Source organism: Cucurbitaria berberidis, assembly GCF_010015615.1.
Source record: "Cucurbitaria berberidis CBS 394.84 unplaced genomic scaffold K460scaffold_2, whole genome shotgun sequence".
Taxonomy (NCBI): Eukaryota; Fungi; Ascomycota; class Dothideomycetes; order Pleosporales; family Cucurbitariaceae; genus Cucurbitaria; species Cucurbitaria berberidis.
The window spans coordinates 5,091,310-5,116,608 of NW_024468936.1; the positions used below are offsets into that span (position 1 = coordinate 5,091,310).

The 25,299-nt window shown below is 49.6% G+C and overlaps 13 protein-coding genes across 13 annotated transcripts; 5 read left to right on the forward strand and 8 right to left on the reverse strand.

Moving 5' to 3' along the window:
- Window positions 1-328: 328 nt before the first annotated feature.
- K460DRAFT_81148 (uncharacterized protein) lies at window positions 329-1,979 on the forward strand. Its single transcript, XM_040938707.1, has 3 exons — window positions 329-915; window positions 965-1,013; window positions 1,073-1,979. The coding sequence occupies exons 1-3, from the start codon at window positions 497-499 to the stop codon at window positions 1,757-1,759; spliced, it is 1,155 nt and encodes a 384-aa protein (XP_040791371.1). The 5' UTR covers window positions 329-496; the 3' UTR covers window positions 1,760-1,979.
- A 1,290-nt stretch (window positions 1,980-3,269) lies between these two features.
- Window positions 3,270-5,131, forward strand: K460DRAFT_304299 (uncharacterized protein). The gene is made up of 2 exons (XM_040929973.1): window positions 3,270-4,610; window positions 4,667-5,131. The coding sequence occupies exons 1-2, from the start codon at window positions 3,320-3,322 to the stop codon at window positions 4,954-4,956; spliced, it is 1,581 nt and encodes a 526-aa protein (XP_040791372.1). The 5' UTR covers window positions 3,270-3,319; the 3' UTR covers window positions 4,957-5,131.
- A 315-nt stretch (window positions 5,132-5,446) lies between these two features.
- On the reverse strand, window positions 5,447-6,943 carry K460DRAFT_280811 (MFS general substrate transporter; the record flags this gene model as incomplete). Its single annotated transcript, XM_040928431.1, has 3 exons — window positions 5,447-6,421; window positions 6,478-6,728; window positions 6,778-6,943. 3 exons carry the CDS (start codon window positions 6,941-6,943, stop codon window positions 5,447-5,449), a joined length of 1,392 nt encoding a protein of 463 aa, XP_040791373.1.
- Window positions 6,944-7,878: 935 nt separating this feature from the next.
- Window positions 7,879-9,571, forward strand: K460DRAFT_428199 (xenobiotic compound monooxygenase, DszA family; the record flags this gene model as incomplete). Its single annotated transcript, XM_040938286.1, has 3 exons — window positions 7,879-8,129; window positions 8,196-8,447; window positions 8,569-9,571. 3 exons carry the CDS (start codon window positions 7,879-7,881, stop codon window positions 9,569-9,571), a joined length of 1,506 nt encoding a protein of 501 aa, XP_040791374.1.
- A 244-nt stretch (window positions 9,572-9,815) lies between these two features.
- On the reverse strand, window positions 9,816-11,004 carry K460DRAFT_364771 (NAD(P)-binding protein). The gene has a single exon (XM_040933056.1). It carries the CDS (start codon window positions 10,760-10,762, stop codon window positions 9,932-9,934), a length of 831 nt encoding a protein of 276 aa, XP_040791375.1. The 5' UTR covers window positions 10,763-11,004; the 3' UTR covers window positions 9,816-9,931.
- Window positions 11,005-11,142: 138 nt separating this feature from the next.
- K460DRAFT_330135 (MFS general substrate transporter) lies at window positions 11,143-13,896 on the reverse strand. The gene is made up of 5 exons (XM_040930766.1): window positions 12,701-13,896; window positions 12,082-12,652; window positions 11,797-12,033; window positions 11,527-11,750; window positions 11,143-11,456 (listed from the first exon to the last, which is right to left on the reverse strand). Exons 1-5 carry the CDS (start codon window positions 13,529-13,531, stop codon window positions 11,199-11,201), a joined length of 2,121 nt encoding a protein of 706 aa, XP_040791376.1. The 5' UTR covers window positions 13,532-13,896; the 3' UTR covers window positions 11,143-11,198.
- Window positions 13,897-14,030: 134 nt separating this feature from the next.
- Window positions 14,031-15,470, reverse strand: K460DRAFT_330138 (putative penicillin-binding protein; the record flags this gene model as incomplete). Its single annotated transcript, XM_040930767.1, has 2 exons — window positions 14,031-15,299; window positions 15,371-15,470. The coding sequence occupies 2 exons, from the start codon at window positions 15,468-15,470 to the stop codon at window positions 14,158-14,160; spliced, it is 1,242 nt and encodes a 413-aa protein (XP_040791377.1). The 3' UTR covers window positions 14,031-14,157.
- Window positions 15,471-17,258: 1,788 nt separating this feature from the next.
- K460DRAFT_404082 (uncharacterized protein) lies at window positions 17,259-17,960 on the forward strand (the record flags this gene model as incomplete). The annotated part of the gene is made up of 1 exon (XM_040936697.1): window positions 17,259-17,960. The coding sequence occupies one exon, from the start codon at window positions 17,259-17,261 to the stop codon at window positions 17,958-17,960; it is 702 nt and encodes a 233-aa protein (XP_040791378.1).
- A 44-nt stretch (window positions 17,961-18,004) lies between these two features.
- K460DRAFT_404083 (uncharacterized protein) lies at window positions 18,005-19,165 on the reverse strand (the record flags this gene model as incomplete). The annotated part of the gene is made up of 2 exons (XM_040936698.1): window positions 18,005-18,665; window positions 18,717-19,165. The coding sequence occupies 2 exons, from the start codon at window positions 19,163-19,165 to the stop codon at window positions 18,005-18,007; spliced, it is 1,110 nt and encodes a 369-aa protein (XP_040791379.1).
- An 842-nt stretch (window positions 19,166-20,007) lies between these two features.
- Window positions 20,008-21,496, reverse strand: K460DRAFT_81195 (uncharacterized protein). Its single transcript, XM_040938708.1, has 3 exons — window positions 21,277-21,496; window positions 21,145-21,224; window positions 20,008-21,094 (listed from the first exon to the last, which is right to left on the reverse strand). The coding sequence occupies exons 1-3, from the start codon at window positions 21,291-21,293 to the stop codon at window positions 20,412-20,414; spliced, it is 780 nt and encodes a 259-aa protein (XP_040791380.1). The 5' UTR covers window positions 21,294-21,496; the 3' UTR covers window positions 20,008-20,411.
- An 81-nt stretch (window positions 21,497-21,577) lies between these two features.
- K460DRAFT_415302 (uncharacterized protein) lies at window positions 21,578-22,249 on the forward strand (the record flags this gene model as incomplete). Its single annotated transcript, XM_040937727.1, has 2 exons — window positions 21,578-22,060; window positions 22,124-22,249. Exons 1-2 carry the CDS (start codon window positions 21,701-21,703, stop codon window positions 22,247-22,249), a joined length of 486 nt encoding a protein of 161 aa, XP_040791381.1. The 5' UTR covers window positions 21,578-21,700.
- Window positions 22,250-22,519: 270 nt separating this feature from the next.
- K460DRAFT_384821 (uncharacterized protein) lies at window positions 22,520-24,061 on the reverse strand (the record flags this gene model as incomplete). The annotated part of the gene is made up of 3 exons (XM_040935514.1): window positions 22,520-23,454; window positions 23,515-23,791; window positions 23,862-24,061. The coding sequence occupies 3 exons, from the start codon at window positions 24,059-24,061 to the stop codon at window positions 22,660-22,662; spliced, it is 1,272 nt and encodes a 423-aa protein (XP_040791382.1). The 3' UTR covers window positions 22,520-22,659.
- Window positions 24,062-24,878: 817 nt separating this feature from the next.
- Window positions 24,879-25,299, reverse strand: K460DRAFT_81217 (uncharacterized protein). The gene has a single exon (XM_040938709.1). The coding sequence runs from the start codon at window positions 25,183-25,185 to the stop codon at window positions 24,940-24,942; it is 246 nt and encodes an 81-aa protein (XP_040791383.1). The 5' UTR covers window positions 25,186-25,299; the 3' UTR covers window positions 24,879-24,939.

Genomic DNA, 25,299 nt, shown 5'->3' on the forward strand with positions numbered 1-25,299 from the left:
CTCAGCCTACACCCTCCTATGTCTCCCTTCTGCTCGAACAGTTGTCACATCCAGTGGCTTACACGTGAGTGTCTGCGTACGCGATCTGCGAACCGCTGTCATCAAACTTCCCCGCTCGCCGAGTTACCCTGAACCTGGCCTTCTTTCACCCCAACACTAAAATATCATTTCGTCAAATTTCTTCTCTTTCTGTGTCGCTTTGAAGGAACCAGCGTCAACGGGGCGACACCTAAAGACGTAGCTGCCATACGGTTGCCTTGAATTTGAAGCGAATTGTCATCTCTCGTCACGACTACGTGCCACGCGCATGGCTCAGCCACCTCAGGACCAGACTGTCCCCCGTTATATGCACTGTTCGTACAGAGAAGTCTTTACTTTCGCTGGTTCCATTTCGCCTTTCTCCACTCAGCCTTATACACCCAACAGCAGCTTCCTGAACCAACAGTTCTTGACGCTTTAATATCGGCCGGGACCCACTCACTAAGTCACAGCCGTCATGGCGGAGCCAGTCTCCAGTATTATTACCATAGCGACGGTGTCACTGGCAATAATCAAGGAGACCGTCACTTTCATCAAGGAAGCTCAAGTCATTGATCAGTATATCGAGAAGCTGCTTTTCAATCTTTATGACCTTCACAAGCTCATTAAGGAGGTAGAATCAGCCTGTAGGCACGCCCGATCTCGCGAAGATGATCCTTCCCGTTTCGTTCGTGAACACCTCAAACGATGCCGTCGCCGACTTGAGGAGGTTCAAGCCACAGTCAAAGGGCTTGAATCACGAAGTACAAACACTCTCTTGCAGAGGATGGTTCTGAAAATAAGATCGGATCGGTCCAAAAAGGATATTGAGGATGCCATTAAAGACATTGAGCGTCTCATGGACCAGATTCATAAGAGCATCAGCTGTTGGACACTGTGAGCACAGTTCTATGTCCGACCTAAGGTATCACTAACATCACAACAGTCATATGACAGCGGTAATCGACCGTCGTACATCAGAAGCACTTCCTATGGTGAGAGATTCTAGAGCTATACCGCGCGGTGTGCAAATTGTCAAACTGACCGCCAGCAGCAACAAACGACCACAGTAAGAAGCGAACTAGAAGATATGATGCAAGATTCCAACATACAACCTCCAAGTAGGACATTATCCCAAGCCGAGACGTTATATGAGCATGAACTCGACCCGCCAACGCGGAGAACTTCATCATCAACCTCAGGCACTCGACTGTCTGTCTCATCGACCACTTCGCGCAGTCGCCAGGCATCGATACCAGACCCTACACCCGCGAAGCCCAATAGCGACTGGGTAGACTTCCACTTCCAAATCGCAAATTGCAAAGGCAATGATGCACGCCATCAGGATATCCGTACAATTCTTCGGCAACATGCGGAAGGCTCAGCACTCGCAAATTCAATCGATGGCGTGCAGCGAACCCCTCTACATTTAGCAGCTCAACGTGGTGACATTGAACTAGCACGGATCTTGCTCGAGTTTGGGGCCGATGTTAACGCTAAGGACTCTGAGCCTTCCACAGTCCTCGATCTAGCTGTCTCACACAATCGGCGCGAATTCGTAGCTCTTTTGCTTGATAACGGTGTTGATGAAACAAAACTCTCACCCCGAAACATGAAAAGGTTCAAGGAAATGAAGAGTGTGGTCAACTTCAGCAAGAATATACCCAAAAGCGCACCGAAGAGAAAGATGCAAGGACGGAGGGCTGGTGTTATCCCATTACGCTCTGGATCCAGCTTCTGACATCAAGCACCTTCTAACGCTTTGCGAGAAGAACCTGAAATTACGCAAATACCAGCTGCACGTGGCAAATCAACAGTAAACACGAACACTGAGCCACCCAGCGGTTTAGAATCGGCTATGCAGGTCGCATGAACCATTGCCCAGATTGAGGGGCTGTCCACCGGTCGTTGTACCACCACGCAGCTGGTCCCACAGTTGACCCCGCCTGTCCACTCCTGGCATGCATGGGTATGCTGTGGCGTAGCAGACCGTTTTGTTCCAGAGAACCTTGCGTTCCTGACCCATCCTGGCTACAATCTTGGCAACGTTTGCCTTCTACCAGCTACGGCTTACATTAGCTATCGGGTCAGCAACGTTGCCTGAACTGGTACCACCAAATGACGTAGGCTGGGCACCTTCAATGTCTCTTATCCTGAGCTACAAACCCACGTGACGGTCCTCAAGCCCTACGACTGTTAGCGGTCCGACCGTTTCCCTGAGATGCCTCCGCCGCGAGTACTCTTTTTAATTGCAGGAAACACCTACGAATCAGAGCAATGGCGGAGGCGACGATGGAAGGGAGAAGAGGAGCGAATTTGTGCAAATCGTAAAAGCGGTTTTGCAACACAACGAACGAGAAGATACCGCAACGCAAAATTGGGTCGCAGCAACCAACGGAACTGAATCCAACTACGGGGGAGCGGCAGTATACCGAAGCGACCGACATCCTTGCACATGCCAGCCTCATGCGATAACTGCGAAGAGCAGTTCAACATGCGACACCCTTTACGCTTTCATAACTTAAAATGTGTTTTTCCTTTGTAAAGATACCCAAGTACTTGCTTTTCATCATCTACCTTTAAATTAAATAAGGCAAAACAACTACAAATCCTCTCTTAAACCGCTCCAACTACACGTGCCTCTCTTTTGATATTTTCCAGCAGCTAAATGGCCCCCAACCCTATCCGTCAGGATCAAGCAAGCCCGCCGGGTCCCCAACCTATCGGTCCGAAGTGCTTCTGAGAAGACGTACATCGCAAGATCTAGATTCACATTCAGCGCCTGTTTCATTTTCGGATGCAGGCCAAATAACTCGAGATAATCTTGAAGTTGTTTCGTAACTACATCGGGCAGTCTGTGGGCGTGCTCTTGTTTATTCTTGTATACATTCTCGATAGCGCCTCCTTGGTCATAAATCTATTTAATATAGCGTAACCTTAAGCAACCCTCGCTTTTTTGTTATAGAAAAGTTGAAGTAATTAGCTAGTTGCATGCAGCTGGCTGAGAGATAATTAAGTGCAGCAGTCTTTTACAGCCTGACCCTAGGTAGAAGAAAACATGCCTGTAAAGGCGCCTTCCGGTGATGTGCTTTTGCTGTTATGTAATAGGTCCGATAAGCGCTGTGGCTGCCCACCACGTCTGTCCGAGCAGCAAGGCTAGGAAAAGCAACCATAGCGTGCATGATGTTCTTCAGCTCTCGTGTATGTTTAAATTGGCGTGGACCCGGTGTAGATAGTGGCTCGCACCTACTCATTCATCTTGACAGACCGAGGTGGAGTCCGGAAATTGCTACACTGCGACATGCCTAAACAGGCTACCATGACGCCTAAGAAATCGTCCCTACCTGATATGCAGCCAAGGCAACACTCCAGCCAGCCTACTCCAATTCTTGCCTTTTGCCTTGTTGTATTATCCTTGTCCTGTATTGTCGGCTGCATCGCCATCGTCTACACCGCAAGGGGACGGCCCGTCGCTTCATGGATTCCCTACGCTCCATCCGTTCAACCAGCCGTACTGCTTTCGCTGCTTTCAAACATATCTGGTACTATCCAAAAGTACGTTTGTGCTGAAGGCATTACTATTGTGTGGTGGCGAACCCTGCGAAAGGGCACAACTCTCGCAGATCTGCATTACATCTGGAGCAAGGGGAAAGGCACCGGAATCATAGATACTCTCCGAGCACTTTTTCATCACAAGGCATGGACCTACTGGGCCATATTCGTCTTTCTGGTCACAAGCGCCGTGAGTGTAGCAGATGGACCACTGTTGCAACGATCGATCACGCCAGTACTTAAAAACTTTACCTATGAATACGAGGAAACTCTCATGGGCCTGAATAAAATTATAACCGACGGATGGGTTGGACGAGTCGACAATACTGCACCAGCGAAGCTACTCGGAGACGGAAAACTGGACCGGCTACTCCAAGATTGGCACATGAATCGATCCACAACGACATACGTGGGATGCAGCGATGGTAATTGTTCAGGTTCGATAGCAGCTGCTGGCATATATGTTGAACATGTATCTTCCGAGGTCAACTGGGTAGATTTGACGGCGCCAGAGAACGCGAATGCCACACTATTCAGTATTTCATTCAACCGAAGCTTAGATGCGACTGGAAGCCCGGTACTGCTAATGACACATTCGTACATGTCGTATGCGGACAACAAATGCAACAGCTCCATCAACGTAGAAAAGCGCACTTTCCGCACTGCCGTAGTCAAGTATGATGTCGTAAGCCAACATAACAACCTCCGACTGAATCGTACCCACTGGCCTCAGATGTTGTCGAACGTCTCTTCTCCTGGTGATCTACCAGCTCAGGACAATACACCGGCTGGGCCACTAGCGGCTTTGGAGTACTTCGGGTACTACTACCTAATGTCTTTTGGGTACTCGACCGGAAGATCCGAAGATGGAGGCTACGACGTGGAGCCAGCGTTGGGAACGCTTGTGAATGTGTACTGGGACGCCGAATTTGATAAATGGGAGAATGATTCGTGCCCGCGCAGATGGAAAAATGCTACCGAGGATCTTATATGGAATCTACACGAGGTTATGTTCTGGATAGCTTGGTATTCTACAACCGGTAAGTTCCTTCGAATGAGTTTTCTACTGGGACTGATTGATGGCTGTAATTCCAAGGAAATAAGTCCAGCGAATACCCTATCTGGAAGCAGACTGTGGCCCAGTTAGCCTACAACGCCGAGTTAATCACCCTATGGCTCGCTTCGGGGATGATGTTACTCTGTCTCTTCGCTATACTATCCCTGTTTTGGGGCTTCTGGGAGCTTGACCGTGAGGTCAGTCTAAGCCCTATAGAGACTGGTCGTGCTCTGGCAGAAACTATACTTTCTCGGCCAGAAGGTACTGCCGAAATGGATGCGAAAGAGTTGATAGAGGCAATAGGCGATAAGAAAGTAAAACTGGACTAACTTCTAGGATGTTCGGTTCGTCTTCTTGTGAGGTATTGTGGAAATGATATATTAGTTAGCGCGGTGTTAAAAGAGACCTCAAGTGTTACAACTACATCTCTCTTATCTTTGACCCAAGCAAGTAGGCCTATGCATATACAGATATAAGCCATCACGGAAACAGCGCAATCTCAACACAAAACTGCTAGTGGATCTTTCATATTGTTATGTGTATCGACGAGAAGCTCAAAGGAGCACACATCTCAACTTTTTTACCCTGCTCGACTTCTTCAAAGGCGTGCCTGAAGCGACCCCTTCCCTGCTCATGCTCTGACTCCTTCTAAAAGCTATCTAAGTTAAAAGACATGGTCACTACAGCACTGAAGATGTCACTACCGGGGCTTTCGATTTCCCCTCCGAAGTTTCTTCGGCGGCCTTCTCCAAGGATTCGACAACCGCTTTACCTGCGAGTCCGTGCAGTCTCCTACAAAGAGTTAGAAATTGAAGTCTTCTAGAAGGAGGCGACGTACTCTTGCCGTTTATGAAGGTGTCTCACCACCTGCGTCATCCCCAAGAACAAGAACGAAACCGCTAGCGTGAACGGAAAGCCCTTTCTAAACCTAGGTGCTTCCACGGTCGGGAAAACTAGCAGCGGAAGCCAGGCCGACATACCCTGAGCCACGGAGTTCATGAATACAAGCACAAATGCTCGCTCTGCACTGTTATGTTTCAGGATGTCGTTCGCCCAGCCGTGAAAAACAGGGGAGATGACCGTCGCTCCATAAATGGTGTTGTAGGCGAACCACTTCGCAGACTCTGGGACGCTCCAGATGACCAAGATAAGCACGCCGATCATGTTCCATGCATAGGAGATGGAGAGCGCCAATGGACGACCCAGAAACATGTCCGAGGCAAAGCAGAATACAAGAAGATACAAAATGCCCACCCCTGGGGCAGTAGAGCCAAGGTTATTAATGTCTTTCACACCGTACCTTTTCAAACTCTTTATCCATAAGAGGTATGTTCCACCTGAAACATGAAGGCCGGAAAGCCAGAATGTGATATCCCAGATTGTGAGAACCCATACTCTCCAACCCCGGAACGTTTTCTTGATCTGCGTCCAGTTCAAGCTAGGGTTCTCCACATCATTGCTATCCATATGGCCATGACGTTCAAGACGCTTGCGGGCAAGTGCAACGTCGCTATCAGTCAGGAAAAGCTTATTTGGCTTAAGAGGAGTTCCTGGCCAAAGGAAGTATCCCATTATCGCAATCGGGAATGTAATCACTGACGTGAAGATGTACATCCATCGCCATCCCGATAGACCGTGACGTCCAGCGAAAGTGGTCGCAATAGAGCCAGTGAGTAAGCCGGTGGATAGAGCGCCGACAGTTTGTCCAACGTAGAAGAAGGCTCCGCGGCGAGCGATCTCATGCCCCAGGTACCATGAGCCAAGGACGTATTGAACACCTGGAAAGAACGCACTCTATCATCGGTTAGCACCAGCAACAGCTATGACGAGACAATATTCCTTCTTCGTACCTCAAAGATTCCAACCATGAAACGGTAAGCGAGTTCTTCGCCAAAGCTCTGGCTTTTGAACTGTAGGAGATTGAAGACTCCCCAGATAAGCTCCATGCTCGGGACCAGGATGTACATTGGCACTTTTGGAAACAGGAACGCGAACGGCAATTGTCCAACAACGGAAGCGATGGTGAAGACTGTCTGGAATTGAACAAGTTCATTGCCGAAAAAGTGCAGTTCTTCTTTCATTCCGGAAACGTATGCATTGTCTACTCAAGTTAGCTAATACTAGTACAGAAGAGCGGGATTAAATCTTACTGATGTTGGCATAGTCCATGTTCTTGATCCAAAAAGACAGCAGCGCGATAGGAATAATGAGAATGTCGAGTTTCAAGAGAAGCCGCCGTTCTTCAGGTGTGTCATCTGGTGAATACCAGTGGTACCATTTTCGAGTCGCCTTCGGCGGTGCTGTACCGTCCTCCATTGTGATAAGAGAGGCAGTGATGATTTGGAAGAGTTGAGTCTCGTATTGTTGGTCGACGAAATGCGAATGGGTGATGGGATTATATGGACATCACTGTATCTCAAGGCTTCTCTATGTTCCAATTCCACTCAGTTATTGCGTGCCTACATTTCTGCATGAATTCGGTCTAGATTCCGGGAAGTTGACGCGAGATGGACCCACAGAGGTGCTAGCCCTGGCCCTGTTGTTCCTTCCTCTCGGATTTAGACGAAGTGGCACGGGCTAAGGCGATGGTAGTGAAGAAGCAGCGTATCACCGATGCTTACTTTGCGCGGATCACCGAACCGAAACTATCGCCTTTTAGATGGTGGAGATTTTCTCGACTATCGAAAGCACGACATGTATCAAGTCTCCGAATTCCGGCACCCTGGTTCGATCCTTGGATGTAAGCGTATGATTAGCAACTCTCACTATGCGATTGACGGGAGGATGGCGCATAGGCTCCCATCCTTCAATATAAGACTGGTTGCCCCGTTAAAATGGGTCTGCGAAACGGTACGACTCCGCGTGTTTTGAAGTTGCCCTCGGGAGAAGCGTATTGGCGTAGGCGCTTTGAAAATCCTCTTAAGCGTATTATATCGTTGAATCACTGTACCTGACTGGAAACCACGACGAAAGGGAAATATTATCCGTCGACCATGAGTCAACACCATGATAGCAGCAATACATAATGACTCGTTCTCTGGCTTTATTGGATCAGGCAAGCATCTTGTAGTTGTATCGCTATTACGCTACGTTATGGCGCAATAATTATTTCCGGACTAGCGCTAATGCGAGTTCGGAGCGCAACAAGTATGCGAGGACCGCCTCAGACTACTCAAAATTATTCTAAAGAAGTTTTTGGATCCTATGTTCAATCCCTAAAATATTTGCAATATTCTCTTTGCGCTTTCCCAATGGCCAACCCGCCAGCTAAAAAGAAGTTGGTATTAAACGCTTTCGTGCATCAGACACCTGCACATCTTAACCCGGGACTGTTTAATTATCCCGGCGATCAAGGAAGAAAATACAAGGATATCAAGCATTGGGTGAACTTGGCAAAGAAGCTTGAAGCAGCAAAGTTCCATTGCATTTTCTTTGCAGATGTTCTCGCAGGATACGATGTGTACAAAGGTAGTCTTGATCCAGCCGTAGAAGCTGCAGCGCAGTGAGTTCTACCTAGCAATTCAGATTCGGTCTATGAAGTCGCAAAATGCTTACCATATTTTCCTAGATTCCCTAGCAATGACCCACTTCTGAGCATTTCAGCCATGGCTGCGGCAACAGAAAGCATCGGGTTCGGCGTCACGTCCTCGACTACCTATGAACAGCCATACATGTTGGCGCGAAGATTCTCTACACTTGATCATTTAACTAATGGTCGGGTGGCTTGGAATGTCGTTACGTCTTATTTGGAATCTGCGGCGAAGAATCTAGGGCTGGAAACGCAAGTTGAGCATGATGAGAGATACAGGATTGCAGATGAGTATGATTTCCACCCTGCGATTGGATGGTTTTAGGCGGAAGGACAGCGATTTACACTCTCTAGCCCTGAACTCAATTTCCCTGCCTCCCTCGTACGAATACATGACTGACCTTGGGCATAGATACCTCGACGTAACGTATAAACTATGGGAAGGGTCATGGCGCGACGATGCAGTTCTTCTTCCCGGAGGCCCTGGGTCGCCCTACGCAGACCCAACACGTGTGCGCAAGATAAATCACAAAGGCAAATACTTCAACGTCCCTGGCCCTCATATCACAGAGCCATCTCCTCAACGAACACCATTCATCTTCCAGGCTGGAACTTCCAAAGCCGGAAAAGCATTCGCAGCCAAGCATGCCGAAGCTATTTTCCTAGGCGGTCACACTCCTGAGCTCGTGCGGAAATCCGTAGACGATATCCGAAAGCAGGCAACAGAGCAAGGCCGCGATGGGAGATCCTTGAAGTTGATTGCTGCCGTACTAGTGATTGTCGCAGAAACGGTTGAAGCCGCGCAGGCGAAATTCCAGGAGCTGGTCAAGTACGGCAATCGCGAAGGCGCGCTAGCGCTATTTGGCGGATTCTCAGGATACGACTTGAACAAGTATGACGATGAGCAGGATGTTCGTTTCGGCGACGAGCCGGCGGTGCAGACGTTGGTGAACAACTGGGCATCTACAGTGCCTGGAAGCGAGAATTTGAAATGGAACAAGAAGACGATAGCCGACTATCTCATCGTTGGCGGTATGGGGGTTAAGATAATTGGGAGCGTTAAGACTGTCGCTGACGAGTTGGAGCGCTGGGCAGAAGTTGCGGATGTGGATGGATTCAACTTCAAGTTCGCAACCATGCCAGGCACGTTTGATGATATTGTGGAGCTGCTTGTTCCTGAGTTGAGGAAGAGAGGTAGCTTTTGGGATGACTATGAGGTGAAGGGAGGTACAATTCGAGAGACACTAACAGGGATTCCCGGAAATTCACGTCTGTCAGCTGATCACCCGGGGGCGAAGTATACCTGGAAAGCCGGCGAGGAGCACTTCATACATGTAAAGGAAAAGCATTCTCTCTCGTCTGCGACGTTCGAAGATGATAGGGATTCAAAAAGACAACGGACGAATCACGTTTGATACAGGGGTTTTGCCTCGTAGCTTGCGAGCGACGGTAGTAGGAAGTCTGATATACTCCGAAGGTCAGTCACCTGGGGGAAAGAAGAAAGCTCGAGGAGTCGCTAATTGACGTTCTAGAAAGCCTATCATGGTCACCTTGTACCAAACTCGTCTACTCTTAATCCAAGTCTTAGCGATATCGAGCACTTCATAATTAGTGGATCGACCAAAACGCTGAAAGGCTGAAATGAAATATAGCACTAGTCGAGCGAGTATATTCAAGTAGTACCTTTAAAGGTCGTAATCTTTGCATGTTATCTCGTAATCTAAATTCATTCTACGTTTTCTCCTGTACCTGACTATTCCACCTACACGCATCCTTTACGGCAAAACATACCCTCCATCAACAAGCACATCACTCCCCGTCACATAAGTCGACGCATTACTCGCCAAATACAAAAACAAGCCCTTGATCTCCTTGACATCGCCCTGCCTCCCAAGCGGAATCATCCTCAACCCCTCAGTAATCACCTGCGGCCCAGCCCCCATCTTGGTGTTGAAAAACCCAGGCGAGACAATATTGACGCGCGCAAACTCGCGCCACTCACGCGCAAGCGACTTTCCTAGGTGCGAGACAAACGCCTTGGTCCCGTTGTAGATGGGCTGGTCGACGGGCACGTTGACAATGTGCGCGGAGATGCTGGATGTGAGGATCAAGTTGCCAAAGCCTTGTTGCTTGAAGACTTCACCGGCGTACTTTGCGCAGAAAACGGGCCCGTCCACGTTGACTTTCATTAGGTTGTGGTACGAGTCTAGGGTCTGGTCGAGGAGCGGTTGAGAGTCGCCAGTCCCTGCGTTTGCAACAAAAACGTCGATTTGGCCAAAGTCTGCAACAACTTGCTTGATGGTGGCTTGCACGGCTTCCGCGTTGGTGATGTTTACTTTGTAGGCTTGCGTTTTGACGTTGTGCGCTTGGGCTAGTGTCTTGCCTCTGTGGATGGCGGCTTCGTTGGAGTTGTACCAGAGGGCTACGTGCCCTCCTGCCTCAGCCATGGCGTCTGCGACTGCGCCTCCTATTCCCTCTGCGGCGCCTGTGACTACAATGACTTTGCCTTTCATGCTGAACTGCTCCATGACGTTCGTTGGTGTGTCTGGCACCGGGCGAGGAAAGCCCGGGCGGGGTGTCTGGCATTCTTCAATGGACATTGACATCTTGACGGTAGTCTTTTGACGATTTTATGAATGTGGAAGATTTTGGTTGAGGAAATTGGGATGAGAGTATGTTGGAAAACGCGGTGATTATGCACAAAAAAGCTGCCGGGGAGTTTGACGCGTGAAAGATGGTTGAGGACGATCAAGAAAGATTGGCGAGTAAAATTTCAACTAATGTAGCTTGAAAGATTCGGAATAATCCTACCCCGCGGTGGAAATCTCGGTGTAGTTGCGTCACCCCGTGGTGTTGCGGGGCCGCCATGGAGTACAGTCGTCCGAAGTGGGCGGGCCAAATTCCTATTCGAGGATTTCTCCGCACTCGGCATAACCTCCCGTGTTCGACACGTGACCATCCCTCATTGCACTAGAAACTTCAAAGTGGTAGTTGAACAGCTCGTGATTAAATATATAGAATTCTACTTGACTGCCCAGTCCTCTACTGGTCTTTGGTCTTCTCCTTTTGCAGTGCACCATCAGTGCTTTCACCACTACCCACATCTCCTGCCACATTATCGCCACCCAGTCTCGCCTCCTCATCCCTTCTCTTATCTTGAGCAATGTCCGGCGCAGGTGCAAACTTGGACTTGCCGCGAATCCTTTTGCCAAAGACGTAAAACACAACCGGCATCGGCACCAGCACGACAGCTACGCATCCCAATAGGGTAGAAGCCCACTCAATCCCCATCCCGTTAAACTGCGTTTAGTCAGCGACTATACTCTCAACTCATCCTCAGAGAGTAGTGGTCTCGGAATGTTCAACGTACCATAAATGTGGCAAACAGAGGGAACACGCCTCCGAAGATGGATCGCATGAAAGTGTTGGCGGCAATTGCAGAGGCGGCGAACATGAGGTATGCGTCGACAATGTAGTTGAGGAGCGAGAGGAAAATGGAAAATATGCCGAAGCCAGTGAAGACACCAGAGAGAACGGGAACGATCCAGTGGATGTTGCCCGTGTAGCCCGTCCAGCCAAACCAAAAAAGACCGGCTGTTATCCAGTTAGTAAAGTTAATCAGTGGTGGGTAATCACGTACTAGCAAACAGCACGCCACCAACCATACTGATTGGCAGCCGCCACTCAGGAACCGGAATATTGTTGTTCGCTGCCAATTTCCTGGCATATCGCGGGTTGTCGAGTACGACAACAACAAAAGCGATCATTTCGCCACCAACCATGCCAAAATAGGCGAGACCAGCGACACCGCCGCTCCAGCCATATACGCCCTGGAATACGAGCGCGTATGCTGTTAGGAAGAGATACAGAAGACCATCTATGATCATGTCAGTTTGGTTCTGGAGAGTCGAACATATAGACATACAAATAAAGCTCATATAAATCGTAATGAGCAGCACAATTGGCTCGGTGAAGAGAATCCTCATTGGACGGCTCACATTCCTTACAATCAACTCTTTGAAATCGACTTCGATTTCCTCCTGCTTGGCGTGTATTCCCCAATTTTTTGTGCGTCTCCTCAACTCACTCGCCTTGTTGATCAGCACAACCGGCGGATACGACTCCTCCATAAACAGCATGAGCAGGCCGAAAGCTATGAATCCCATAATACCGCTGATGTACTCGGTCCATCGCCAGCCCAAGTAGCTATCGGTTATGAAACCACCAATAAAAGGAGCTAATAGTGGTCCCATGAAGACGGTTACTGAGAAGACAGCGACAGCAAGGCCGCGCAATCTGTTATTAAACATGTCTGCAAAGACTGCGGCGACAATGGCAAGCGGTGAGGAGCCGAAGAGGCCTGCGAAGAAGCGGCAGATGAGGATCGTTTGGAGGTCCTTGGCCACAGCGACAGCGATACTGAATATGGCGAAACCAAAGGCGGCGATGATGAGGGGTGGTTTGCGACCGTAGAGCTCGGAGAAGGGGGCCCACATCTGTGAAATATTAGCTCGCGGTGCTGCCATGTATTATATAGTGCTTACTAAAGGCCCAAACGCGTATCCAAAGACGAACAAACTCGTTCCCAATGTGCCAACTACAGGTGCAACTCCAAACTGGTGAGATACGACTCTGGTCGCGCTCGAGAAGATGCTGCTACCCATGGTGGCAGACAGAGCATCAAACGCCAGTATCGCTCCTATGCCCAGCTTCTTGTTCATGGTCCAATTCTGCGGGTGTAGCGGGTCATCCGCGCCTTCAAACTCGACGACATACTCCTCACGTTCTGGCAGAGGCGGTGGGAACGGCTTGCCAGCGCCCAGACTAGGGAGCGGTCTCTCAGTCTTGCGACGTGTGAGGGTTCTCGTGAGACGAGACTCAACTTCAGGGGCGCCGACTGTAGTTTTGTGTTGACTTCGGTGGGTTTCGATACGACGTAGTGCCTCTGGGTTGCGCTCAGTAGGATGGAGTTGTAAAATGTTCCCGTCCGATGTCCGTGACCCAACAGTAGACCGGCGATCTCGGGGTGTAGAGCGGACTGTGCGGATTTCCTCAAGTCGAGCACTGTGCGAACTCGCCGAAGACGACGTAGAGGCTGACGAGACGCTGCCATGACGCGACAGCGGTACGACCTCTTCCTCCTGGTTGGTAGGTAGCGGTACAGCGGCTGGCTGCGGTGCATTTTGCCCTGGCTCGCCCCTTGAGCGCCCCTCGCCTTCAAGTTTCTCCTGCTTTATACGCTCCTCGTAGGTCGGTTCGTTCTTGTGTCGCTCGGCATATTGTTCGCGGAATTGGCGCTGCCTGTCCCATTCTGCGTATCTCTCGGGGCTCGCGTTCGCTTCGCTGCGAAGGATCTCATAGTCTTCCTCCTGCATGCTTGCAGCTCTTTGTTTCCTGCACAGTATCTCAATTGGACGATGGTGCGCAGGTGCATGTGCGCTCGAGGGAAGAAAAATGCGTATGCACGGCTATCGGGAACGGTAGCTGACGTCGTGAAGCGGTTGAGCTATCGGGTAACGGCGCGACCTAGTGTCGTAGTATTTCCGTCTTATCTCGACGCGTCATGCTCGATTGTAGCGCATCCATCTCCAAAGGGCCGAGGATACAGGCACTGCACCACCTCGGCTGCCCATCTCCTGCATCTGTCCCCAGGCGTGCCATACGGGTCGTAATCCTTGAGTAAGAATGCATGATTAGTACGTGGACCCAGGCGAGTCAAAGGCAGTCGGCGAATGTAGCGATTGGGTAAAGTGCTGGGTGAGAAATTAAGCCTTGCCTACCCGTTGACCTGTGGATCTAAGATGGCACTAAGGCAGCTTGTCAGCATCTTGATAAGCATCACCCGGGCATCACCATGCCATCAAGTGGCCGTCTGTCCAAAGGCAAGTTGGATGTTGTACCCGTCGAAATTGCTCAATGTGTCCGAGACACTTGATCGATTTGATGATTGACATGTTTGGAGGATAGTCAGAAAGTCCTGATGGCTGATGCTACTCCACACTCACGCGCCGACCTCTCCAAACCTCGCAACCATCTCCTTGTGAAACATCTTGTTTAGGAACGCATGTTTACCTTCGCCAGTTGGGAATAACTGCGTTGCGAAGAAGCCGCAGGTCCCGCCCACTCTATCCATCCACCACGTCGTATTGGCCGCACCGGCCCATCGCATCCAGCCAGCTCTCAACCCTTCTTCACCATCCTCCAGCGCCACAAGGCCACCGACCCCATACGACCATGTCTTCGCACCTGGCGTGCCTATAGGCGGCTCACCGGGCATCATCATGCCTGCGATGACCGGAATCGAGAGGAGGTTGTTGAGTGCGTCCTGGGCAGAAGGAGAGAGGCAAGTCGCGAAGAGGACATCGATGCTTTCTGGCTTGAGCAGCCGTGCGTCGTTGCGAAGAAGTGACTTTAGGAGCTCGAGGTAGTCTTCTGTGCTTGCAAAGAGGCCAGCGCCCCCAGACTCGTCTGGTGGGTCTAGGAATTGCTTGAGCTGGGCGTCTGGGGCGTACCCGTCAATTAGTTCCTCGGGCGTGACCCGCGTTGTCATTGGCATCAAGCGTTCGCCAATGTTGTTGTACCCGACGTAGAAAGATGTATCGTCCATGCCCAGGATATCGAATACATTCCGGCGCATGTATGCTTCCAGCGTACATTGGTTCGCCCTAGCTATCATCAACCCCGCGAGATCGACGCCACCACCGTACGCAAAGCCGCTGCCAGGCTCGAAAACTAGCGGAGTCTTGTAACACTCAGTGCTTGGTGTCTTCATGGTAGGCGGTCCTTCGCCGCGGGCACTCCTCCATTTCAGCAGCCTGGGATCCGCAAATTCGTATCCAACGCCACTTGTATGAGTGAGCAGCTGCCTTAACGTGATCCTGTCTTTGACGGGCTGCAAAACTGGACTACCATCGTCGGTGAACCCAGTCAATATCTCCTGCTTAGTCCACTCGGGGAGCAGCCGATCTATATCGGCCGAGTTATCGAGCGCGAACATGCCACGCTCAACACATTGCAAGGCAGCAACCGCTGTCACCAGCTTCGTGCACGAGGCAACCCACATAACCGTCTCGGTCGTTATAGGAGACGAAGCGGGGTCCAGCTTCAGATTTCCGTATGCGGCGAGGTAATCTTGCGGTTCTGCTGTCTCCTCTGTAGGATTGCCTCAGCGGCAACAGGACTGGGAGCTTTAGAGGCGGACTAACCTGTCCGACGAGACTCTGCAGCACCAAGAGCCACGCCTGCTAGCAACCGGTTCTGGCCGGGTGTAACAGCTCGTTTGATAGCATCTTCAAAGGTAATAGAGGAAGACATGGTAGTTACGTTCCCCACGGTAGCTATGATGTAACAATAGCGAGAGATATGACAGCTGCAACGATCTGCTTTTCTGTTGTTCCGAAGTATCAATAAGAATGTAGTACACCTCGGGCATAGCCCCTGGTATTCATGTCTCGTGAAGGCGGAACTGCTGACATGGCGTACTTCGCCCGAGCTTGGGCCTTTTTGAAGCTGGCAATGGTACCGGTCTTACCGATCTAGTGCTGACTTCTATTATGCGAATGAAGCCACGTTCCTGTAGGGTACGAAAGAAACAGAAGCGTCTCGCCCCAGAGCATCGTTGCAATGCTATGATTGGCAAAATCGGGCCTATCTACGCTTTCATTAAGGTGAGGGCGGCTATGGTGAAGGATACAGCTTGGTGGAGCTCCTTACATCTAGCGTGACCTGATGCCAGGTGGCAGGGAACAACGCGGCAGCCTTCGTACTAATCATGCAGTACTGTTTGGCACATATTTTTATCACACTCAGGTACGAGGAAGCTGAATATCGCGACCTATCTAGGTCAGGAAAACCCCATTCACTTTTCAAAGTTGCATCTAAATCTCCTATACGTCTCTGCTCCAATCGCTGTAAAACGTCGCAAAAGCTGATGGATAGCGCATTTCCTCTGAAGGCTAAGTCTTCGCGTTGCTTTGATACCAACTCATTGCTTGGAGTAAGTGGTTCGAGAAGTTCGATAGCGGATTTGAGAAAACTCTCATCGTCAGATCGAGCACCTCGTAAGTTCTTCGCAGATGCTTATACACTTAGAAAGGACTGTTTCGAGTGTTATATGGCCTAGATACGAGGCCATGTCAAACTTATGAATCGTCGTAATCAAGCGTTTGAGGGTTCGGCCATGACGCTCATTCTTCAAACAGTCCTTTATCTGGACGGAACCGACAGAACTCTAACGGTCGTCACGGGATTCTCAGGTGTACCCATATGCTCCATTATAATCTGAAAGGCCTTGTGGCCCATAAAATTATCATGTAGAAGTGTTATTGCCTAAAAACCTGATCTAACAACCAGTAAGCAAGCATGGTTCCACTTATGCGTCTTAAAAACACAATTTCTAGGGGCCTAGCAATTTTGCATCAAGCTCTTTTGAAAACAAGCCAACGTCATCCTTGCGTACTGGCGTTCGAGCAAACATTGCAGGCATTCCTTTAGAACTGCACCGGAGAAAGTAAGCAAACATTTACTCCCATAGGAGAGAATTTTCCAGTGGCATAGGATTTTATCGTTCCTTAATCTCAGCAGGCAAGCGTCGATTAGCATTGTGAATTCGCGTTGACTCAACATCGGCACATGAAATAATTAGGCTGGCTGAACCATGTGCAGGCGTCCACATTCGGAGCTTAGTAAGAGGAGCTTTTGTAATCATGGCAGGAACGACGCCTAAAGCGTGATTGGGTAACCGTGTGCTGATTGCTAGCTGGAAAAATGGTGCTTAGCTACCATGTGTGTTGGACTCAGAAGCAGCAATGTCGGGTGTCGTACTCAGTCGCGTGACAGTGACGAGCCTTCCAAGGTTACCGAACTTCCTTCACATGAACGCGATCTTCACTCGCTAGATAATTCACTTCAATGCCTGAGATGAATTAGTCGAAATTTTATGATGAGCTAGTATCACGTTTCGAGAGAAAAACGCGCATTACACCGTCTCGCAGGGCGTAACTAGTCCTGATGGAGAAGAGCTAACTCCGACGCCGACGCAAGTTGTCACGTACAACAACTCCCAGGATTTTTTTTATACTCTCGTAATCCATCTTTCACGGAATGACGACACCACCTCTTTCCGCTCCGACGCTCTTTACACCCTCCGAGCTCAGGGCAGACGCAATTATAACAGCATCAATTACCCGCCTAGTCAACGATGCATTCCTGCGATCCCATAAGCACGACCCAGTCAAATGGGACTGTACGGACTTGCGTTTTGCCACCCTTGAGTCATACTACCAAATGCTGGGTGAGAAGAGCGTCGTCGCCTTGATCTTTGACGACGATACAACGCCTGAAGAGGGCAAGCAGGGACTCGAACGCAATAGATCCGTGGATGGTAAATGGGCCGGAAAGAAGGTTGTCGCTTGTGCTACCGCTGTACCCTGGAAAGGCGGATGGACTAAGGAAGGAGCAGAGACTGAAAGAGGCTGGGAAATGAAGGCCGTGTGCGTAGACGGGAGCGCAAAATATGCGCGACGCGGGTTGGCTGTGCAACTACTTCAGTTTCTGGAGCAGCGCCTCATCAACATCGAGCAGTCGAAGCTGGGTTTCCAGAAGCGAGTGGGTGAAAATGAAGAGCGTGCGCAGGGCAATCTCAACCTTTGGATTCTCGCGGCCGAATGTCTTAACGGGGATTATTGGCGGAAGAGAGGTTATCAAGAGGTCAGAAGGAGTACGCAAGGAGCGGGTGTATGGGGATGCCAGACAAGCTTTGAGATTGTGGTGCTAAGGAAGGATGTGCCGTTTGAGCTAAAGTGAAGTAGAGAAACCTTCGACATTCAACGCCATACCACCAGCTCTCACTACGTCATGTCCATGTCCATAACATCGCCGTTGTTACCGTAGTCAGCAACGCCTAATGTAGCACACATCTTCGTGATATCATCGACCGTAACTCTCTTCAGTAGCTCCTCCGCTTTGTCCATATCCATCCAGTGTACGCGGCCATCCATCTCAATGCCTGAACCGCGCGCGGACATATCAACATCTACCAATAAAGCCTTAACGTGGGCGCTGTTCCAAGGGACATCGCAAAGAGTACGTCGTTCAGGTTCGGTGAGCGATTCTTCGACAATGGCAACGTCTTCGGGTGTGTACCGACGCCGAATGGGAGGCAAATCTTCGTATGCCTGAGCGTCTACTTTGGAACTCATCTCCTCCGGTTGAGCATCACCTTCCTTTGTCAACGCCCACTTCAAGGCCAGTATGAAACCCTCTTTTGCAAACAATGCCTCGTCTATTGAATGGTCTTCGCAGCGTGCGATGAATTCGGAGGGCGGAAATTTCGTCGACGTAACCATTTCCTTAATTGTACCAACGAGTTTCTTGATGCGTTGTAGGTAGGTGCGTGGGAAGGTAATGAGGTCGTACTTGGACTTTACCCATACATTAATGAAGGCATCGCGCTTTGTGAATTCGGTCGGGTTGTCAAGAGATTCCATCCAGGCACAGATATACGTATACCTAAGTCAAGTTAGCGAATCTGCAAAACTGTACTTGTGTCACTAGATCTACCAAAACGTGCCACACTCATCGTCGCAAATGCCGTCAACTGTGCCGCTTTCCAAAATCCTGCCGGCCCACAGAAATACCATTAGGATGATGTTGTAACGGATGCCCTGGAAGTGGCGGGAGAAGGAATGCCTGTGGTCAAGGTTGTAGTACCAAATCGCTCTCACAATATCGAAATTCCTGTCGCGCTGAGGCTGGAACCCACTCTCAGTGAATGCATTGTAGTTGGCGAAGTAAAATTCGAGCTGTAGGTCGTGCGGTACGTTCTTGACGGACGATTTCTCGCGATCGAAGTAGAACTCGTAGATGGTAATGTCGGGGCAGGGATTTCGTTTCTTGACTTTCTCAAGTTTGATGCGAAAGTGAAGCTGTGCCTTAGAATGGAGAACCTCAAGCTCATCTGACGAGCGGGACGCTATGCTGCCCTCACTTGCGATCATAAAAGGAGCCATATCGAGAGCCGGTGTGAGCTTGCGGGATAAAAAGAAAGGTTAAAGTGAGGGTAATCCAAGCTGCAGAGAATTTTGTGCGTCGGAAAAGGTATTGTGGGTGCGTAGGTGAAGGCAAACGGACTGTGTGTTATGTAAGCACACGTGGAACCATGGGTAGCAAAAAGATAAAGAAAACAAAAAGAAAGGTGAGTATACGGCTTCGAACATGTGCTCTGTTCCGCTGCTCACCGCTGGAATCGAACCACCAGGGAGCGAAGGTAAACTAACTAGGCTAAAGAACCTTCAAAGTTTTGTTGTTTGGTTGAACGACTTGATACTTTATGTAGGCAATATTAGGGCCCAGATGCTATTTCGTTTACTATGTGAAGGTGAGACGCAGCAGCTTGTGCCACGGCTCAGCGGTAGTTCCCATTTCACTCATCGACGGAGGGACTCGAGCTGTACTAGTAGGAAATTTGTGACAGCACTAATAGCTCTGGCTAATCAGTCAAACATTGTGTGTTCACTTTCTCTTTCTGACGCTTTTCTAGAGGACGTTCCATAGCCTGTGACGTGTTGCTCTCATGATCAAAAGACATAGCATGGACCATCCTCCGCAGGCGAGTCAAACCAACCATTGTTCCTTGCGCTTATGTTTAATTTGCTTAGCATCATATCGTTGGTCAACTACGCTGATAGGTGCAAGATTCGATTACGAGTCTGCCAAACGGCTCAGATACATGTGTGTCCGACATTCCATCGTTCCTGGCCAGACCTGTTTGTACTGTGACTAAGCGACGACATGGTGCAAATGACTTGGATGAAACATGTGAAGGACATTAGTGAGGATGGAGAACCCGATTGGATAGGCCAATAGAAGACTTAGTGGCTAAAGTACCTAAAAGTCTATTCAAAGTTAATCTCAAACTCTATGCGTAGCGACGACAATGCCCTGTCATTACATCCAAGAATCTATTAAAAATCACTCTAGCAACTTAATTCAGGGGCCTGTATCAAGCATGAGAGTCTAACTGAATACACCAGCAATGGACTTGATGGCTACAACACGAAAACTTACATGCAATATTGAGATCAAAGTCTACGTGTGGAAAAAACCATACCTTGACATTACATATAATAATCCAATATAATGTACCCTAGCAACTACCGTATAAAGTCCTGGTGGGGTGGTCTTATCTGTGTTCAATATTCGAGCTTTGTGTGCCGATCAACCATCCTTTGGTGACAGGAATATTGATCTAGAGAGTTACTCGAATGCATGCCGTTTCAAGGATACACTTTGACTACTACTGCCTATGCTCTCCCAAATGAATAAGACCCTGAGAGAATCCATTATAGGAAGCTCCCCCTCGGCCCACCATGCTTGAGCTTCACGTGCTGTCTTTTCATCCGTCTCAAAGATCAGTGCAGTTTCGAGTCTGAAAAATAAGATGCGGATAGATCGAATCGAGGTGGCGACAATGTTTCGCCAAACGGTGTTTTTTTGGTCAGCTGTAGCATTGAGCTGGTCGTTGAGCTGGTTGATAGCGTGATATACCAACGCAAATGTTTCGTCGTAAGCAAATCTGAGTTGCATACATGGGGCCACTATGATTAACTGAATCGCATTGTTCACATGGATTAATTGGCCGCCGTAAACCCGATATACCGTGAGTTTGAGGTCACCACGATAGGTTTCCATGACCTGCGGCTCCGCTAGGGCATAGAAGGTTTGGATGAAGCGTTTCGGGGGCCAGAAGTGTACTTCATTGGAATGCCACGCCATGCAAGTGTGTATAGAAGTCTGGGCCATGTATAACTGACGGAACTCGGTTCGAATCTGGGAGCAGGTTTGAGTGAGGCCGAGGAAGGTATATCTTTTCAAGGACGTTTTGTCCAGATCAACGACGTGATTCTCGGTGCAAGAGCTGTAGATCTTGTTGCGCAGTTCTAAATCTTGGGATTAGGTATGTTTCAAATTATGGGTAGGCCAGCCTCACCTCCAGGTAGATCGAGCAGACGGAAACCTTGCGGGTGCATACTAGGCTGCACACTGCTGTCTGGAATACCAGCGGGCTCGCTATCTTAGTTAGTCCATGCACTGCAATTTAGGAGAGGTGCGCGACGCATACCTCATGATCTTGTGCATTTGTTGATACCCGTTGATGATAGGAGGTGGCAGCTGTAGGTCGAAAGAATAAGAAACGCCTGGGGTGATTATTTATATCAGTGCACATGGCGGAGGGCGGCAAAGCTTACAAACAGTGCCTGGTTGCTGGGTAACCCATGTTGAATGGGATAGACCTTGCATATCATACGCGAAAGTGAAAGTGAAGCACGTGATTAGGGGGGACGCGAGATACGCTCTCTCGGCCGCCATATCTGTTTGTAGAAGGCGCGGCATGTTTCCAAGGGTGCGTATGCTGTGTCTCAGTTGATCCGTATTTGCTTCCGTACCCGTTCGCTGTTACCCCACTTCCCCATGTATAAGTAACCTCAGACCGAGCAAAAGTTGCCCTGATCGCCTTTCTTACCTTCTCTAAATGCTCAATTTTCATGTTCTTCAGGCATCTCAGCGTTTTCCGAGATCCGTTCACCAAAGCTAAGAAGCGTATACGCAACATCCTTCGAGCCCCCATGACGGACAATCTCAAGGTCATTGGAGGTCCAGAAAACTTTTGGTTGTACTCCGAGACTGAAGGCTATGACATTACACACCACCTGACGCCCGATGCTCCCAAAGTCTACCCACGCATGACATTGCAGACTCAGGAGTCTTGTGTCGTGATTGATCCTACCAAGACTGCGCTGGCAGTCATCGACCTCCAAAACTACTTCTTGTCACCCGCGCTTGGTCGACCATCCGAGAGCCTGGGTTTACAGGTGGCTAAGAAACTCAAGGAACAGGCACTTCCGGTATGTAGGAAGACTGGGATTCCAATACTCTGGCTTTAGGGTGTTCTGACTATACCGATGAAGCTGGCATTCATTCCTCCACCTTTTCGCAGAATAAGGAGAGAAGACAGGCTTCATCAAGAAGTTGGCGCCAGGAGGACGGATACCGGTAGTAGCGCTTTTACGTTGACTGTGGTGCGGGTGAAGTAGATCTAGAGTATGTATTTGTACTTGTACATGCTGTAGTGCATGTCCCGTGGATTGGGCTTCTTTCCTATGGTCAAGTATTGAGTCAGTTGTCTTTAGTGGCGAAAAGCATACCGCGTGAAAAGTGATACTGAGGTCTTGTACCAACAGAAGACTAAGCGTAAAAAGGAGCAATTAGAGAAGTATTCACAAAGGATATCGAGGTCTGCACGTTTTCACCTAGATTGAGGGAGAACGGGCGGGTGCACCAAACTCATGAGGGGCATGATCTGGCCGAGGGGGTGAGATAAGCAGCTTTGTGATGTGGGAATTGGCGCGCTCAAGCCAAACGGAAAACATTGGCTATTGCTAATGTATGAATAAGAAGAACTACCTCAATGGGAGGCCATCAGTCGCACCAAAAAAATTGAACCTCAATACCTGTATGAAGGACTGGACTGGGTGGAAGAAGCCGAGCTCGAACCACTTGAGGTTGGTCGCCCACCGGCAGTCTCCACATTGTCCTTTTCCCCAAGTACCACCCTCTCACACCAAGAGCACCAGCTCCTGAGCTTCCCAGTGGCCTCGCGTTCGAGATGCTGTATCGACTTCTCCCGCTCGTCTTGGTACAGCTTGACGCATTCGCCAACGCGCACCTGTTTCTTATGCTTGACCTTTAGCACGCCGCCGATGCCCTCGATTTCTTGGGCGAGATAGCTGGTCCCCCTCCAGCGGTCGGGTGAGCCTGGGGAATGAGCAGCAGTCTCTAGCGCATCGAGGATATCTTGCTCGCACGTCTCGTGCTCGACCCTCTTCGCGCCTAGACAGGCAGAGCCTCTGCCGCACTCGACACCCTCGTTTCCCTCGCCGGCCCCTGTGCCAACGCCACCCAGGTAGTGGCTATACCGCGTGCGCCAGCTCCAGCCGCGGACATACATGGTATCGGCGTTGCGCAGGTCCTTGCCGCATGGCGCGCAAAGCCAGACGACATTATCACAGTTGCATGGTGTTCGCTCAAAGGCTGGCGCGGTGAAGGCGCGAGGCTTGTCATTGTCAAAGAAGACAGGACGAGGATTCGGGGAGCCTGGCGGCGAGGGAGAGCCGGACGACGACGAGCGCGGCTTCTGGTAGGCCATGAGAAGGCCAAGGGGCGCTTTGGTGCATGTCCGGCAGATGCGGCGATAGCGAGCCCGTAAGGTAGGTGTGGGCGGGGGCTTCATGGTGCAGTTCTACCCATTGTCAGTGCTTGTACTTCTCCCGCTTCCTCCTCGTATGGAGAGAGATCATACCCGGCACACGACGCTGGCACAGCGCTGGCACTCGCCCACCATGTCCCGGGCGCATTTTCCAACGCGTCCGCTCGTGAACTGGCGCGTCGAGCCCAGCTTGTTGTTGTTCGCATGAGTACCGCCATGTCCGTCGTCACCGTCTTCGTTGCAGCAGTGCAGTGTATGCTTCCTTAGCTGACAGCGGTACTCGAGCAGGTTGGCACGGAACTGCCTGCAGGTTCGCGACAAATGGTGCAACGTGTTGAGGTCGAGCTGGCCGGCAAGCTGTCGAACTATACTGTGTCGTTACTGTGGTTAGCATGCATCAGGGCGCGGAGCCAAGTCCTTGGTCAGAGGTTCAGGCTCACGGATAACAGCTCAGGGCAGCGCTGAATCCATTGATGTTGGGGTTCGGTCTCTCTTCTCCTTCTAGCCCAGGCACGCTCTGCTCACTCTGGGCTGCCGTCGTGGCGAGCGAGTGGTGCAGCGGCTTGACGTTGAGCAAGCCGGACGCGTGCGGGGCAAGGTATGAGGGCGCGTCGTCTTCCAGGTCGAATATGACCACCATGGTGGGGAGCTGCAGTAGGAGCGCGCAGCATTGAAGCCAGCTGGGGGCTAGCAATTTAAAGTGAGGGTCTTGTCGAGAAAGAGAGACTTGTAGCGATGCCGGAGGCATGACGAGCTGAAGCTCTACCATTGTCGCGTACCGGTGGGGCTCTTGGCGCCCTACGGCCTCTTTGCCGTCACGCGTCCCCTTACTCTTTTTATGCTCTTACGTTTGCACATGGTCGAGGCCCGTCAATCACTACTTTGAACAGTTCGGTCAAACGTTAGTGCAACTCAAGAGTGTTCACATTCTTCTCTTCAACAATTGCTAGTATGTTATCAACTTCAACATTCGCGTCTTACGAAGAATGACCAGACTGGACCTCACAAAGCTTATTCAAGAACACAGCGGGCTCATCTCTTCCTTGGTATACGGCCTAGGTCGTGGGTCGCTTTCCAATCCCTCTTGAATCTTGTTCTCTTGATCTCCGACTCTTTGGTCTTACTGACAAAACGTTCTTACATAGTCCACCAGCTTGACAGTCCATCGAAGCACTCTAGTGGTGCTCCAGATCATGAGGTTGACATACAATCATACCAGTGTTGTCCACATGTCCGAAGGCCTGCGGCAGGGAACGATGTACACTAACAAGGAAACAGTTAGTTGCCGTTAGTTAGTTTGGCACCTCGATGTCGGCTTAGCTCATCCACATGAATGCAGGAATCATGAAGGGTAATATTACCTTTAAGGTTAGTAGTTCTAACTCTATACTCAGGTTTCGGTTTATCCGATCTTATTTTTTTTACTTCTGTTTCTAAAAACTCAGTAGTATCTGATTTAGGTTTTCTTTCTAGATATTAAAGTCCAAAATGTCCGTCAGACTCCGTAAAACCTGTAAATCAACTATTATTAAGGAAATTTGAGTTATCTAATAAACTTTCTTGTGTATCCAAAGAATATTTAGCATTCATAAATTTAATTAAACCATTAAACCTTATATTTTTAGGTGTTCTAAGTTTACCGTGCATTAAATTAATAAGAAACATAATACCTTTTATATCCCCTATAATATAACGAATAGCGTTATTACCTGAAGCTTGGATACGTCCTATGTCACCTAATTCTGACTGAATAAACGCATACATACCTAAATTATTAATATGTGAAGTAAATATTATTCTAGGATTTAACACTCTATTTAACGTTGTAACACCTAAAGACGGCAGAGAAATATGACCGTCTCCCTCTAATAAACCTGC

Coding starts and splice junctions, on each gene's coding strand:
- K460DRAFT_81195 (XM_040938708.1), bottom strand. Junction 21,095..21,144: donor TCTGCTCGATCTACCTGGAG/GTGAGGCTGGCC, acceptor CCCAAGATTTAG/AACTGCGCAACAAGATCTAC.
- K460DRAFT_304299 (XM_040929973.1), top strand. CDS start 3,320: ATGCCTAAACAGGCTACCATGACGCCTAAGAAATCGTCCCTACCTGAT. Junction 4,611..4,666: donor AGCTTGGTATTCTACAACCG/GTAAGTTCCTTC, acceptor TGTAATTCCAAG/GAAATAAGTCCAGCGAATAC.
- K460DRAFT_81148 (XM_040938707.1), top strand. CDS start 497: ATGGCGGAGCCAGTCTCCAGTATTATTACCATAGCGACGGTGTCACTG. Junction 916..964: donor AGCATCAGCTGTTGGACACT/GTGAGCACAGTT, acceptor ACATCACAACAG/TCATATGACAGCGGTAATCG. Junction 1,014..1,072: donor CATCAGAAGCACTTCCTATG/GTGAGAGATTCT, acceptor GACCGCCAGCAG/CAACAAACGACCACAGTAAG.
- K460DRAFT_81217 (XM_040938709.1), bottom strand. CDS start 25,185: ATGTATGCGTTTATTCAGTCAGAATTAGGTGACATAGGACGTATCCAA.
- K460DRAFT_330135 (XM_040930766.1), bottom strand. CDS start 13,531: ATGCAGGAGGAAGACTATGAGATCCTTCGCAGCGAAGCGAACGCGAGC. Junction 12,034..12,081: donor GATTTATATGAGCTTTATTT/GTATGTCTATAT, acceptor ACATGATCATAG/ATGGTCTTCTGTATCTCTTC. Junction 11,751..11,796: donor TGGTGGCGTGCTGTTTGCTA/GTACGTGATTAC, acceptor ACTGGATAACAG/CCGGTCTTTTTTGGTTTGGC.
- K460DRAFT_364771 (XM_040933056.1), bottom strand. CDS start 10,762: ATGTCAATGTCCATTGAAGAATGCCAGACACCCCGCCCGGGCTTTCCT.